This window comes from Melanerpes formicivorus, unplaced genomic scaffold (assembly GCF_026170545.1).
Source record: "Melanerpes formicivorus ecotype bairdi unplaced genomic scaffold, bMelFor1.0.p_v2 SCAF_8, whole genome shotgun sequence".
Lineage (NCBI taxonomy): Eukaryota > Metazoa > Chordata > Aves > Piciformes > Picidae > Melanerpes > Melanerpes formicivorus.
In genome coordinates this window covers 2958134-2973803 of record NW_027142360.1, presented here as the reverse complement: position 1 = coordinate 2973803, position 15670 = coordinate 2958134, and the positions used below count along the sequence as shown (strand labels likewise).

At 50.2% G+C, this 15670-nt stretch overlaps 1 protein-coding gene across 1 annotated transcript in view; it reads right to left on the bottom strand.

The window, feature by feature from the left end:
* CACNA1C (calcium voltage-gated channel subunit alpha1 C) overlaps nucleotides 1-15670 on the bottom strand; it is a 755167-nt gene that overhangs the window by 138611 nt on the left and 600886 nt on the right. Inside the window, 2 exon segments of the mRNA XM_068141830.1 lie at nucleotides 3162-3282; nucleotides 4512-4719. Of these exon segments, the coding sequence (XP_067997931.1) occupies nucleotides 3162-3282; nucleotides 4512-4719 (329 nt within the window).

Below are 15670 nucleotides of genomic sequence, written 5' to 3'. Positions count from 1 at the left end.
CAAAAGAGTCTTCCTCTGAGCAATAAATCCCACTGAGATAAGAGGGCTGCTGAATGCTTTACATTTTGACAGCTTAGGTCACTTCCATGCAAGCACTCTTACATTCACTAGCCTCACACCATGAGCACCTGGGCTTGCCAGTTTTGGCCTATGGACTTGAGTTGAACAATACTCTAGTCATGAGGTCTGTGGTGACAGGTTGGACTTGATGATCTCTTGGTGATCCTGTGACACATCATTATAGCCATTCCCACAGACAGGAGTGGATTTTATGGGCAGGAAACAGAACACTCTCAGCATTTGTGAGGCAATGTGAGAGGGGCCATGAGGATGAGCAGAGGGCAGGATGATATCAGGAAAGGCTGAGAGAGTTGGGGTTGTTCTGCCTGGAGAAGAGAAGGCTCCAAGGAGAACTTGTGGCCTTCCAGTATCTGAAGGGGGCTACAAGAAAGCTGGGGAGGGACTTCTTAGGGTATGACAGGACTGGGGGGCATGGAGCAAAACTAGAAATGGGTAGATTGAGATTGGATGTTAGGAAGAAGTTGTTCCCCATGAGGGTGGTGAGAGCCTGGCACAGGCTGCCCAGGGAGGTGGTGGAAGCCTCATCCCTCAAATTTTATGAGGCCAGGCTGGATGTGGCTGTGAGCAACCTGCTGTAGTGTGAGGGGTCCCTGCCTGTGGCAGGGGAGCTGGAAGTGGATGATCCTGGATGTCTCTTCCAACCTTGACAATTCTGTGGTTCTGTGAAATACATTTAGCCTGGGCATTGAACTCTGCCATCTCCTGGCACAGAGTCCATGCATAGGGCTAGGAATCACAACTGCTGTCTTGTCTTGCCACTCCCTGTTGCAGATCTGAAGGTGAGATTCTTCTAGGCATTTCTGGAGAGTAGGTCTTACTACACTCTGATTGTTTCTAAATAAACCTCAGTTCAAGGCTTAGTCTGAAAATAGAGTCCCTCTTCTTCCTGGGCTCCAAGGTCTATGGGCTCCAAAGTCAGCCAGCAAGCAGAGCTGGCTCACATTTTCCTTCAGAGGTCACAAGGAGAACCAAACTGTAGCTTTTTTAAGCTGTTGGGCAGACTTTCTACCTTGACCTTCAGATAAGTGCAATTGCAGCATCTCCCTTTGAAAGCAGGACATGAAGGAGAGCTGAAGTGGCAAGCAACAGGGTTTGAGAGATCTGAATTATGAGGAAAGGCCAAAAGGGCTGGGCTGAGACTACAAGGTGGCTTTATGGAAGAGACAGTACAAAAAGAAATGCAACCTCTGACACAGGAGGGCCATTAATTAGGGAAACAGAAACTAGACAGGAGCAAATTTGGAGCTAACTGAGGCATGGAACAGAACTATAGCTCTGCACGATATGCAGATATAATCCTGCCACGTGCTTTGTACATCCTGGGATATGTACAGTGCCCTCACTTCACCTTGAAGCCAGAGAGAACACAGAATACAGAGCTAACCAAGTTGGAAAAGGCCTCTGAGATCACCAAGCCCAACCTATCACCCAACACCATCTGATCAACCAAACCATGGCTCCAAGGGCCTCATCCAGGCTCTTCCTGAACACCTCCAGTGATGGTGACTCCACCACCACCCTGGGCAGCACATCCCAATGGCCAATCTCTCCTTCTGGGAAGAACTTTCTCCTCACCTCCAGCCTAAAACACCCCTGGTGCAGCTTGAGAATGTTGCCTCTCCTTCTGTCCCAGGCTGCCTGCATCAAGGTAAGCTGGAACATAACAGAGCCCAGGATTTGCTGTTTGCAGAACACACAGTAAGTGCCATGGGGCATGGCTCCTGCTGGTTTAGATGTGGATTACTACATGATCTCACATAGATCAACAATGTCAAACATATGATACTCCTATTGCAGCATTTGTGGATAGCATATTGCAGATCACATGTCTTTTTTCTTCCCCCACAAAAGGCTGGGGTGAAAGCACTTGGAATCTCTAACTGAAAAGGCAATTACAGCAAAAGAGTGCAGGAAGCACAGTAGGTACAGAGAGAGATTAGTTTCTAGAGAAGGCAGGAAAGAAAAACCTCTGAGAGAGCTAAGGGAAATGGCAAGTAAAGCCACTCAACATGGGAAGGTACTCTAGGAAATCTAGCAGGTGGAACTAGCATGTAGCTGGCTCTTACAACTGCCCCTCACTACCAGAGGGACACTGAGGGTCTGGATCATGCCCAGAGAAGGGCAAAGAGGCTGGAGAAGGGCCTGGAGCACCTGGGCTATGAGGAAGGGTTGAGGGAGCTGGGGGTGTTCAGGCTGGAGAAGAGGAGGCTGAGGGGAGACCTCATTGCTCTCTACAGCTCCCTGAAGGGAGGTTGGAGTGAGGAGGGGGCAGCCTCTGCTCCTTGGTGGCAAGAGACAGAAGCAGAGAGAATGGTTCCAAGCTTTGCCAGGGGAGGTTCAGGCTGGATGCTAGGAAATATTTCTTCCCAGAGAGGATTCTCAGACACTGGAATGGTCTGCCCAGGGCAGTGCTGGAGTCCCCATCCCTGGCGGTGTTCAAGCAGGGTGTGGAGCTGGTGCTTAGGGACATCCCTTCAGTGCTGAGTCAAAGGTTGGACTGGATGAGGCTGGAGGTCTCTTCCAACTGTGTGCTTTCTGGGATTCTGATTCTGTGAAATGCTTTAGAACTGGGCAAAATCAAACACCTGTGTTTCACTTTTGGCAATCCAAAGCCAAAATTCAGACCCAGGGGCAAGGTAAGATTGTAAGGCATGGAGCACATTCTTTTCTGACATAGAATCATAGAATCATTGAGTTGTCAGGGTTGGAAGGGACCTCAAGGCTCAGCCAGTTCCAACCCCCCTGCCATGGGCAGGGACACCTCACACTACAGCAGGTTGCTCACAGCCACAGCCACCTGGCTGCAAACACCTCCAGGCATGAGGCTTCCACCACCTCCCTGGGCAACCTGTGCCAGGCTCTCACCACCCTCATGGGGAACAACTTCTTCCTAATATCCAATCCCAATTTCCCCACTTCTAGTTTTGCTCCATTCCCCCCAGCCCTATCCCTCCCTGACACCCTCAAAAGTCCCTCCCCAGCTTTCCTGTAGCCCCCTTCAGACACTGGACATAACAAATTAGGAAAGGGTGGCTTTGAGTTCAGCCCCACTTGGAGAATAGAGCAGCACCAAAGGATACAGTTTCCACAGATGAAGAGGATGATGAAGTAAATACAGACCAACATTCCTGGAAAAGAGGGGCCGCCATAAGCCATGATCCCATCATACATCACCGAATTCCAGTCCTCCCCTGTCAGGATCTGAATGACACATTCCCACCAATAAGGGACACAGTGTTAGAACACACAAAGAACTTGAAACCCCCATTAACACAAAGATAGCTGCTGTCCTAGAGAACACCCCCTCCCCCAGAGCAGCTGGGCACTCTGGCTGTGCCCATCCAGGAAGTGAAAAACCAACCAAGAAGCAAACAGGACGAGAAGAATGCAGAGAGCCCCTGCTCAAAGTGTAAGAACTCCCAGAGGTCCCCTTGAAGATGATGGATGAGGCCAAAGTGTTCTCCCACAGAGCTATGGTCACGTCTTCCAACCTCCCCCAGGCATCCTCCTCCCACATACCTGTTGGTTTAGAGCAGCTGCACAGCCTACAGCACTGCAGGCAGCCTGCAGCACAACCCTCCCAGCCACTTCCCTTCACCTCACACACGAAACCATGATCATGAAGGTCTTGGCTGATCCCTCCCCAGACTGCAGGGAGCTTAAATGCCATTTGATTTCTCTGGCACTGGGGGCAGATATTTCTTCCCCAGTACTGTAGTAGGGGTGGAGCTTTGCCATGCAGGTGCTGGCCTGGGACATGGCCTTTCTCTTGTCCTAGCCTGCTAAGACCTGGTGGCCTTGTCCTCACACAGGGGCTTTAGATTTGGTTCTCCACTCTGGGAGGGCATACCCCCACACTGGCAGTATACTGGCACCTTGCTCCTGGTGCTGTTAGCCTGATGTTCAGCCTTGGGGACTATCAGGCTGCAGGCTCCTGGAGCTGTTAGCCTGATATTCAGCCTTGGGGACTATCAGGCTGCAGGCTCCTGGAGCTGTTAGCCTGATGTTCAGCCTTGGGGACTATCAGGCTGCAGGCTCCTGGAGCTGTTAGCCTGATGTTCAGCCTTGGGGACTATCAGGCTGCAGGCTCCTGGTGCTGTTAGCCTGATGTTCAGCCTTGGGGACTATCAGGCTGCAGGCTCCTGGTGCTGTTAGCCTGATGTTCAGCCTTGGGGACTATCAGGCTGCAGGCTCCTGGTGCTGTTAGCCTGATGTTCAGCCTTGGGGACTATCAGGCTGCAGGCTCCTGGAGCTGTTAGCCTGATGTCCAGCCTTGGGGACTATCAGGCTGCAGGCTCCTGGTGCTGTTAGCCTGATGTTCAGCCTTGGGGACTATCAGGCTGCAGGGGAAGGGTGCAGGACCTGCCCCCCCCGTGTTGGTCCATGTAAACACAACGTGTTGGTCCCATTGGGACCACTCTTGCCCTTACCTGAAACACAGTGAGGAGGGACTGGGGGAAGTTGTCAAATGTACTCCTCCTGGTCTGCATCTCATCAAAGTTAAACTTGCCCCCAAAGAGCTGCATTCCCAGGAGTGAAAAAATGATAATGAAGAGGAAGAGCAGCAGCAAGAGGGAGGCAATGGAGCGGACTGAGTTCAGGAGCGAAGCCACGAGGTTACTCAGGGAGTTCCAGTATCTGGGAGGGAAAAAAAAGAGAGGCAGTTAAAATTCCTTCAGCCCAAGACAAGTGCTCATGGACTGCACAGGATATTGGTTCAGGCTGCCTTCTGCATTCCCAAACATCCTGTTAAGCAGTGAATCACTGCTGTGCTTCCCTAAGCTAATGAGAGTGGCTGCAGCTAATGAGGGATTTCACTAGCACACGCACAGGCACAGCTCCCTGCCACCTCCCGCCCCGTGTGCACACCCAGCAGATGATTGCACTGCTCTCCATCTAAGGCTCTGCAAATCTTATATCAATATACAGTGATTAGTTCTTGCTGCTTCAGTGAGTTACATTCTAAGCAACCTCATTACACCACTCCCAGATGTTATGGCAGGCAGAATACCTCACTCCAGAGAGCGGCCCTGTGACAACGACCGGCAGCAGATGGGGAAACAGTTTGGATGCAAATACAAACCTGTCCAAAATCTGGTGTGTGAGGATGTGCTTGGGCTCACTCACACAGGCAGTGCTAAGCTTTCTGGGATGGAAAGGAACAAGAAAGATATCAAAGGGCCTTTTACATGGACCCTGAAAGAGACTTCAGAGCTACATCATAGAATTGTCAGGGTTGGAAGGGACCTCAGCGATGATCTGGATGAGGGGATTGAGTCCATCATCAGTAAGTTTGTAGATGACACCAAGTAAGGGGCAGGTGTCAGTCTGCTGGAGGAACCTTGACAGGCGGGATGGGAGGGCAGAGGCCAAGGGCATGAGATTTAAAAAGGCTAAGTGCAGGGTTCTGCACTTCAGCCACAACAACCCCATGCAGTGCTAAAGGATGGGGGCAGAGTGGCTGGAGAGCAGCCAGGCAGAAAGGGACATGGGAGTACTGGTCAACAGCAGCTGCACATGAGCCAGCAGTGTGCCCAGGCAGACAAGAGGACCAATGGCATCCTGGCCTGCATCAGGAACAGTGTGGCCAGCAGGAGCAGGGAGCTCATCCTGCCCTGTGCTCAGCACTGGTTAGGCCACACCTTGAGTCCTGTGTCCAGTTCTGGGCTCCTCAGTTTAGGAAAGATGTTGAGATACTGGAAGGTGTCCAGAGAAGGGCAAGAAAGCTGGGGAGGGGTCTGGAGCACAGCCCTGTGAGGAGAGGCTGAGGGAGCTGGGGTTGCTTAGCCTGGAGAAGAGGAGGCTCAAAAGAGACTTTATTTTCTCTACAACTCCCTGAAAGGAGCTTGTAGACAGGTGAGGGCCAGTCTGCTCTCCCAGGCAAGCAGCACCAGAACAAGAGGACACAGTCTCAGGCTGCACCAGGGGAGGTTCAGGCTGGATATTAAGAAGAAGTTCTTCACAGAGAGAGATTGGCCATTGGAATGTGCTGCCCAGGGAGGTGGTGGAGTCACTGTCCCTGGAGATGTTCAAGAAAAGCCTGGCTGAGGCACTTACTGCCATAGTTTAGTTGGTTGGCCAGGGCTGGGTGATAGGTTGGACTTGATGATCTTGGAGGTCCTTCCAACCTGGTTTATTCTACGATTCTATGAAGTATCAGCCAGTTCCAACCCCCCTGCCATGGGCAGGGACACCTCACACTACAGCAGGTTGCTCACAGCCACATCCAGCCTGGCTGCAAACACCTCCAGGGATGAGGCTTCCACCACCTCCCTGGGCAACCTGTGCCAGGCTCTCACCACCCTCATGGTGAGGACCTTCTTCCTAACATCCAATCTGAATCTACCTATTTCTGTTTTTGCTCCGTTCCCCCAGTCCTATCACTCCCTGACACCCTCAAAAGTCCCTCCCCAGCCTTCTTGGAGTACCTTTCAGATACTGGAAGGCCACAAGAAGGTCTCCTGATAGCCTTCTCCTCTCCAGACTGAACAGCCCTAACTCCCTCAGCCTGTCCTCACAGGAGAGGAGCTCCAGCTATGAGAGCTCCTCATCCTCGTGGCCCTTCTCTGGACACCTTCCAGCACATCCAGATCTTTTTTATAACAGGCTCCAGGACTGGACACAGTGCTCCAGGTGGGGTCACACCAATGGGAGACAAAAACCTCAGAGTTCTTTTGGTCTTGGAAAAGCACTCTTGGCTGCCAGAGCTGCTGTTATTGCCTCAGGCTGCAGGACAATTTCCAAGAGCTGCATTCCCTGTGCAGCCAGGCATATGCCCAGGTCAGACTGATGTATGATGCACAGGAGGGATCATCCTGCCCTTCTGAACACACTTTTGGGTCAGCTTCCTTGCAATATTTTCAAGCCTGCAGAGCAGCCATGGGTGAGAAAATGCTTCAAACAAAACTGGTAAAGAATCCACCACATCAGCCATGAAGCACTGTGGTCCTGCCCCTGCTCAACCACTCCCAGTCACCTGCTCAGCTGCTCCTGACTACTTCTCTTTTAAACAGTTTTGAGTTCAGTCTGAGAGAGCTCTCAGACTGGGCTGAAGATCTGAAGATTGGCTGTCATCTTTCCACCACCTCATTTTGAAGGCATACTGCTGGCAAAGCTTCAACAGATGCCACAGGTCACAAGCCAGTCTGTTTGCCCGTGGTCTCTAAGCCTTCCTTCTACCACCACCTCTTGTGACTTACTACCATGCTTTGAGGCTCCACCACGGCCAACATCTTCCTTGGTCTTCTCCTAATACCCACAGCACTGAGCCTTTCTATCCTTAGAGGAATGAATTTCCAGTCACATTTTCCTTGGAGACAAAAGCTGGTTTTGAGAAGGATGGCAGACATGTCTGGTGCTCCTTTGAGGAGGAAGCCTGATCCTGCCAGCTGAACAGCCAAGGGCTCTGAAAACCCCACTTATATTACTGCACTTTTGAAATGTCAGTGTAAGAAGATTTCTCTCCTCCCATGGAAGACAGGAATGGCTGAGTAGCTCAATCACTTCATGAAGCTTAGTGATGTATCTGCAGAGGGACACTACCACGTCCTGTGAAGTTCAGCCTCCATCTCCAGGGGCTGAGCTTCAAAGAAAACTGTGATGTTTTCCCTCCAGTCCAGCCTCAGCACTTCAGAGAAACCCAGAATGCTTTAAAGTTTAACTGCAAGTGAAGAGCAATGAAAAACCACAGAGCAAAGGTAAGGGCATGGAAGCTGTGGGCTCAGTGCCACTGAATGTGCACTGTAGCAGTCCACTTTGTGTCCCTCTTTGCAGCTCACATAGTTTGGGAGGCATGGAAAGTGACACAGCAAAAGGGAAAAATCCATCTGCTCTGCTCTGGTGAGACCCCACCTGGAGCACTGCATCCAGTTCTGGAGCCTCTGTTACAGGAAGGATCTGGAGGTGCTGGGAGGTGTCCAGAGAAGGGCCAGGAGGATGAGCAGAGGGCTGGAGCTGCTCTGCTGTGAGGACAGACTGAGGGAGTTGGGGTTGTTCTGCCTGGAGAAGAGAAGGCTCCAAGGAGACATAATTGTAGCCTTCCAGTATCTGAAGAGGGCTACAAGAAAGCTGGGGAGGGACTTTTGGGGGTGTCAGGGAGTGATAGGACTGGGGGGAATGGATCCAAGCTAGAGGAGGGTAGATTTAGATTGGATGTTAGGAAGAAGTTGTTCCCCATGAGAGTGGTGAGAGCCTGGCACAGGTTGCCCAGGGAGGTGGTGGAAGCCTCATCCCTGAAGGTGTTTGCAGCCAGGCTGGATGTGGCTGTGAGCAACCTGCTGCAGTGTGAGGTGTCCCTGGCCATGGCAGTGGGGTTGGAACTGGCTGAGCCTTGAGGTCCCTCCCAACTCTAACAATTCTATGATTCTATGACCTCTGACAAAACTTGACTGACTTTAGCATCCTTAAGCTAGATATTGATGGGATCTGCAATATCTCTCCCAGTTCTTCAGTGCCAACAGGACACACATCTTGTAGGTCTGTTCAGCAGTGCCCTTGAGGGGTGAACAGTAAAGCTGTGACATACTGGAACAGTTTCAGTGACACACTTTAGTGCCTTGACATCTCAGATCCCAACTGCCCAGACTTTGATCAGCTCTGGATTTTGTACCAATGGCTAAATATCTGAGACTCAGTTTCTTATGGAACTATTGAGCTTAGGGCAATTAACTGAGATGACCTGGTGATAAGGTTAGTGCTGGTTTCTCTGCATCCTGAGTGCCAGCTAGAAATACAGCACCATCAGAAAAGTAAACAAACCAGCCAGGGGCATGAAAAAAGGAGAAAAAGGAGAGGACAAAGATGGTTTGACTTGACTTGGACATGAAAATAACAACTGCCTTATCCTGGTGTCCTTGAAGCCAGGCCTGAGGTTACTGTCTGTCACATGAGGTGGCTGCAGAGCTGACATGAGCACCACCTCAGTGGGAGATCTGGAGCTGTTCAATGAAACACAAGGCTTCTAAGTGAGGAATTGCTGAAGCCCAGACAGAGAAGAAGTCTCTTACTGCTTTGTCCTCTTTGGTTCATATACTACAAAGCAAACCAGCTACAATAACTCACGGTGCTGCTAGAGGGAATCAGAGGTTTTGGATCAAGCAGCATAAAATGGGAGGTAGAAGATGAATCACTGCTGCTGCCTCAGACTTACAAGGACATTAATGTGCTTCTTAACATCTCCCACTTGCAGATCTCAGACCCTTGAGGATGCCAGTGCATGAGGCACTGCAAAACCTCAGTGAGTAGAACATGCTTTCAAAAGGGAGGAATGATGCAAAGAAGTTAAATGGTTTGCTCAACGACTCACACAAAACTCAGCTGCAGGACTGGATGAGAATTTCATGTGGTAGAACCAGAATTATAGAATGGTCCTGGCTGGAAGGGACCTCCAAAGCTCATCCAGTCCAACCCCTCTGCACTCAGCAGGGACATCCTCCACTAGATCAGGTTGCCCAGAGCCCTGTCCAGCCTCACCTTGAATATCTTCAGGGATGAGGCCCCAACCACCTCTCTGGGCAACCTGTGCCAGTGTTCCACCACCCTGATGGTGCAGAACTTGTTCCTCACATCCAATCTCAAGCTGCTCTGCTCTAGTTTGAAGCCATTGCCCCTGGTCCTGTCCCTGCAGGCCTTTGCAAACAGTCTCTCTCCATCCTTCTTGTAGATCCCTTCAGGTGCTGGAAGTTTGCTATTAGGTCTCCCTGGGACCTTCTCTCCAGGCTGAACACCCCCAGCTCCCTCAGCCTGTCCTGGCCCTCATCTGGACCTGCTCCATCAGGTCCCCATGTCCATTCTATATTGAGGGTTCCAGAGCTGGACACAGGACTGCAGATGAGGTCTCACCAGAGAAGAGCAAAGTGGCAGTGTTCTTTGATTCTCTTCCATCTCCCCTCCATTGCCTTCCACTATGCCTTTATGATGCTGGCAATGACAGATGCAGAGCTTAAAACAGTAGCAACAGCTGGCAGTCTCATTGCAGGAGAGCTTCCCACACTGCTCATCCAATATAAAAGCACTTTGAAAGCAGGTACAAAAAAAACCATGCCCTGTCTCTCCCCCCTATAGTTAAGGGTGACACATGTTGTGGCAGGACTAGGCATTAAATATAACAGTGCAGCATGCTACTGCAAATAAATAGATGCATTTTCAAGTACAAAGGGCTAAATATAGGGATTTATGAAGCAGTAAAGGACTACTTATAAAGAGAAAATAATTTGGAGAGCAGCCCTGAGGAGAGAGACTTGGGGGTGCTGGGGGAGGAGAAGCTCACCAGGAGCTCTCAGTGTGCACTTGCAGCCTGGAAAGCCAATCAGATCCTGGGCTGCATCAGGAGAAGTGTGGCCAGCAGGGCAAGGGAGGTGATGCTCCCCCTCTGCTCAGCTCTGGGGAGACCCCACCTGGAGTCCTGCCTCCAGTTCTGGAGCCCCTATTACAAGAGGGATGTGGAGGTGCTGGAATGTGTCCAGAGAAGGGCCAGTAGGATGAGCAGAGGGCTGGAGCACCTCTCCTATGAGGACAGACTGAAGGAGTTGGGGCTGTTCAGTCTGCAGAAGAGAAGGCTCCCAGGTGACCTCATTGTGGCCTTCCAGGATCTGAAGGGGGCTACAGGAAGGCTGGGGAGGGACTGCTCAGGATCTCAGGGAGTGATAGGACTAGGGGGAATGGAATGAAGCTGGAGGTGGGGAGCTTCAGGCTGGATGTGAGGAAGAAGTTCTTCCCCATGAGAGTGGTGAAGCCCTGGAATGGGTTGTCCAGGGAGGTGGTTGAGGCCCTATCCCTGGAGGTGTTTAAGCCCAGGCTGGCTGAGGTTCTGGGCAGCCTGATGTAGTGTGGGGTGTCCCTGCCCATGGCAGGGGGGTTGGAACTAGATGATCCTTGTGGTCCCTTCCAACCCTGACTGATACTATGATACTATGATTTGTCTCCTTGTAGCAAAGGGAGATTTCCTGCACAGGCTTGGAAAATTTAGGGGGAATAAAATGAAAGGATGATATTGGCTGCTTGGCTAAAGCCAAAGCCTCAATGATTCTGCAGAGGGGTTATAAATTTGGAAGAAATATTTGCTCTAGAAACCCTAAGTGTGGTGTACTGAGCTGCTGCATTTCTCATCTGATGCTGTATGTGGCTGGGGGTTGGTTTGTTTGGGGGCTCTTTGCTGTTGTTGTGCTGGTTTGGATTGTGCTTGCTTTTGGTTTCTGTTCTCCTAGAACTCCCTCATCTCAATCACTCTATGAGTGCTGGGCCCCATCCTGCTCAATATCTTTTTTGATGATCTGGATGAGGGCATTGAGTCCATCAGCAGTAAGTGTGCAGATGACACCAAGCTGGGGGCAGGAGTTGATCTGTTAGAGGGTAGAGAGCTCTGCAGAGGGACCTTGCCAGGCTGGACAGATGGGCAGAGGCCAATGGCAGGAGATTGAACACATCCAAGTGCAGGATTCTACACACTGGACATAACAACCCCATGCAGTGCTAAAGGCTGAGGGCAGAGTGGCTGGAGAGCAGCCAGGCAGAAAGGGACATGGGAGTACTGGTCAACAGCAGCTGAACATGAGCCAGCAGTGTGCCCAGGTGGCCAAGAGGGCCAATGGCATCCTGGCCTGCATCAGGAACAGTGTGGCCAGCAGGAGCAGGGAGGTCATTCTGCCCCTGGACTCAGCACTGGTTAGGCCACACCTTGAGTCCTGTGTCCAGTTCTGGGCTCCTCAGTTTAGGAAAGATGTTGAGTTGCTGGAAGGTGTCCAGAGAAGGGCAACAAGGCTGGGGAGAGGCCTTGAGCACAGCCCTGTGAGGAGAGGCTGAGGGAGCTGGGGTTGCTTAGCCTGGAGAAGAGGAGGCTCAGGGGAGACCTTCTTGCTCTCTCCAACTCCCTGAAGGGAGGTTGTAGCCAGGTGGGGGTTGGTCTCTTCTCCCAGGCAACCAGCACCAGAACAAGAGGACACAGTCTCAAGCTGTGCCAGGGGAGCTTTAGGCTGAATGTTAGGAAGAAGCTCTTCCCAGCAAGAGAGATTGGCCATTGGAATGTGCTGCCCAGGGAGGTGGTGGAGTCAGCATCACTGGAGGTGTTTAGGAGGAGGCTTGATGGGGTGCTTGGTGCCATGGTTTAGTTGATCAGATGGTGTTGGATGATGGGTTAGACTCGATAATCTCAAAGGTCTCTTCCAACCTGGTCTGGTCTGGTCTATTCTATTCTATTCTATTCTATTCTATTCTATTCTATTCTATTCTATTCTATTCTATTCTATTCTATTCTATTCAGTCAGAGTGAGCTTGTGCTTAGTGCTTACCATGGAAAATCCATGCAAATATATAAAGCTTAGGCTACCTACTGATAAACTCTCCAGGTAATTTTCCTGCTTTGTGCCTTTTTACTGCCCTTGTTTATCACCATTTCTATCTCCATTTTATGTCTCCATGTCACTGCTCATGAATATATTTGACATAAAGCATTAAACCCTCATCCTTCCTCCCATTCTCTTCCCATCTTTCTGCATTATCATTGCACTCAGGTGGTGCACTCCACCTGTATTGATAACGCTGCCAATAAATCCTCCCAGCATGTAGAGCTGAGTGAATAATGGAAAGAAAAAGCATTTTAATGGGGAATATCAGAGGTAAATGTCTTGTTTTAATGCCAGAATATTATCTCCTGCAGCAAACATGAGTGGGCCTGAAATGCTGCTTTGATGCCTTGTCCAAAGGCTTTATGCATGAGGGTGAATTTCACCTGTAGAGGGGGAAAAAAATCCCGCATTAAAAAATCCCCCACAGATAAATCTGAGGCTACTGCAAGCTGCTTGCCAGTATTTTAGGAACAGGAGAGCAGGCAAAATCCAATTAATACATAATTCATGATAAGTTATTCCTTAGCTCTGCTCTTTACACATAGCCCCATCTACAAGTGGCAGGAGATGCATTCCAGGTAATGCTTGCTGCCATGCAAAAGTGTATTTTAGCTCTGCTGCAGAATGAAGGTAAATATAACCAGTCCTGCTGGCACTTGGTGCCAACATTGCACCTCTGCCAGAAACTTCACTTCCAACACTCCAATAGTTCAAGCTTCCTAAATGATATAGAATCATAGAACCACAGGATGGCCTGGGGATCTGAGGATGCCAGTGCATGAGGCACTGCAAAACCTCACTGAGTAGAACATGCTTTCAAAAGGGAGGAATCATAGTATCATAGTATCATAGTATCATTCAGGGTTGGAAGGGACCACAAGGATCATCTAGTTCCAACCCCCCTGCCATGGGCAGGGACACCCCACACTAGAGCAGGCTGCCCAGAGCCTCATCCAGCCTGGGCTTAAACACCCCCAGGGACGGGGCCTTGACCACCTCCCTGGACAACCCATTCCAGGGCTTCACCACTCTCATGGGGAAGAACTTCCTCCTCACCTCCAGCCTGAATCTCCCCACCTCCAGCTTCATTCCATTCCCCCTAGTCCTATCACTCCCTGAGATCCTGAGAAGTCCCTCCCCAGCCTTCCTGTAGGCCCCCTTCAGATACTGGAAGGCCACAATGAGGTCACCTGGGAGCCTTCTCTTCTGCAGACTGCACAGCCCCAACTCCTTCAGTCTGTCCTCATAGGAGAGGTGCTCCAGCCCTCTGCTCATCCTCCTGGCCCTTCTCTGGACACGCTCCAGCACTTCCAGATCCCTCTTGTAATAGGGGCTCCAGGAATGATGCAAAGAATTTAAATGGTTTGCTCAACAACTCACACAAAACTCAGCTGCAGGACTGGATTAGAATTTCATGTGGTAGAATCAGAATTATAGAATGGTCCTGGCTGGGAGGGACCTCCAAAGCTCATCCAGTCCAACCCCTCTGCACTCAGCAGGGACATCCTCCACTAGATCAGGTTGCCCAGAGCCCTGTCCAGCCTCACCTTGAATATCTCCAGGGATGGGGCCTCAGCCACCTCCCTGGGCAGCCTGTTCCAGCGTTCCACCACCCTCATGGTGCAGAACTTGTTCCTAACATCCAATCTCAATCTGCTCTGCTCTAGTTTGAAGCCATTGCCCCTGGTCCTGCCCTCCTGCCCCTGCAGGCCTTTGCAAGCAGTCTCTCTCTCCATCCTTCTTGTAGATCCCTTCAGGTACTGGCAGGCTGCTATTAGGTCTCCCTGGAGCCTTCTCTTCTCCAGGCTGAACACCCCCAGTATCTGTCTTTCTATTAGAGAGCCCTCTTAGCTAAATTCTGTGTTTTGTGTAGGAGTGAAGAAATGTCTTGGAAAACCAATGACCTCTCCAGGATGCTGTGTTGAAGTCAGTGCTTTTCTAGCTGCTGCTATGCTGCCCTGGGTTTATCTGATCAGCCAATACAGGAAACAGCTCTTGGTTTCCTCAGGCGAGGGGACTCGCTGATGATAGCTTTCAGGCCCAAAGATCCAGGAAAAACAGTCACCAGAGCAGCAATCCTCACTCACTGTTAAAGGGCAAAGATGACTTTCTTGTGGGAACCCCTTGTTAGCTGGAACATTCTCTTCCTTCTCCAGTGATCACAGTTCAGAACATATCACTTTGGTGGTCTTTTTGAATAGTTATAGGCTGGCTTTGGCCTCTCTTTCTCCCTCAGGTTGTAAACTGCTTTTCTGTCTCTGCCATCTGACCTTGAAAACCAACCACCCTGCCAGAGGAGCTTTAGAGTAAATCTCCTACAATGCACAAGGCCAAGCCTGTTGGTTTTTTTGCTTCTCAGCTCTGTCATCTTGATTGCCTCCCAGTTGTGGCCTTGTTTTCCCTTCTGTGCTGTGTTTTTTAATCTCAGATTTTAAAGACATGTCCTTTGGGGGAGTTCAAAGCCATTCTAGGGACATCTTCATAAGTGACTGTGCAGAAAACAGACTCTTTTACCACCTCAGTCAAGCTTTTTAGAAGGTGCTGAGTGGTGCTCACATGGGAAAAAGCAGAGCCTGTCCTTTGCTGGGTGAGGACCACAACAGATTTGTTCCAAAGGCTCCCAGCGAGGTAAGCTGGGAGCAGCTGATCTCTCTTACAACCTTCCCTCAAGCTGAAAAACTCCTGCCAGACTCAGCTGGTGTTTTGGAGGTAGCTGGCTGCAGGAGGCTGTGACTGTTTAATAGGCACCATTGTGCCTTCATGCAGAGGGAGAGGAGGGAGGAGGAAAAAAAGAGGAGACTGGAGTCTGGCAAGTCTGATTGCTTTGTAAAGCTGCTGCTTCATGCTGGACACCTCTGAAGGAGAATGACTGCCAACATCCTTTGCCTATAGCTACTGGGGTGGATGCTATTCTATTCTATTCTATTCTATTCTATTCTATTCTATTCTATTCTATTCTATTCTATTCTATTCTATTCTATTCTATTCTATTCCATTCCATTCCATTCCATTCCATTCCATTCCACCCTATCCTATCCTATCCTACTCTACTCTACTCTACTCTACTCTACTCTACTCTACTCTACTCTACTCTACTCTACTCTACTCTACTCTACTCTATTCTATTCTATTCTACTCTATCTCCCACTCAGGCTGCAGTTTTGTGTTAATTTTAGGCTGTACCTTGACAATTTTCCATAGATCTTGAACAGAAGGGTAGTGGAGTGTAAATAAATTACTATTGGATG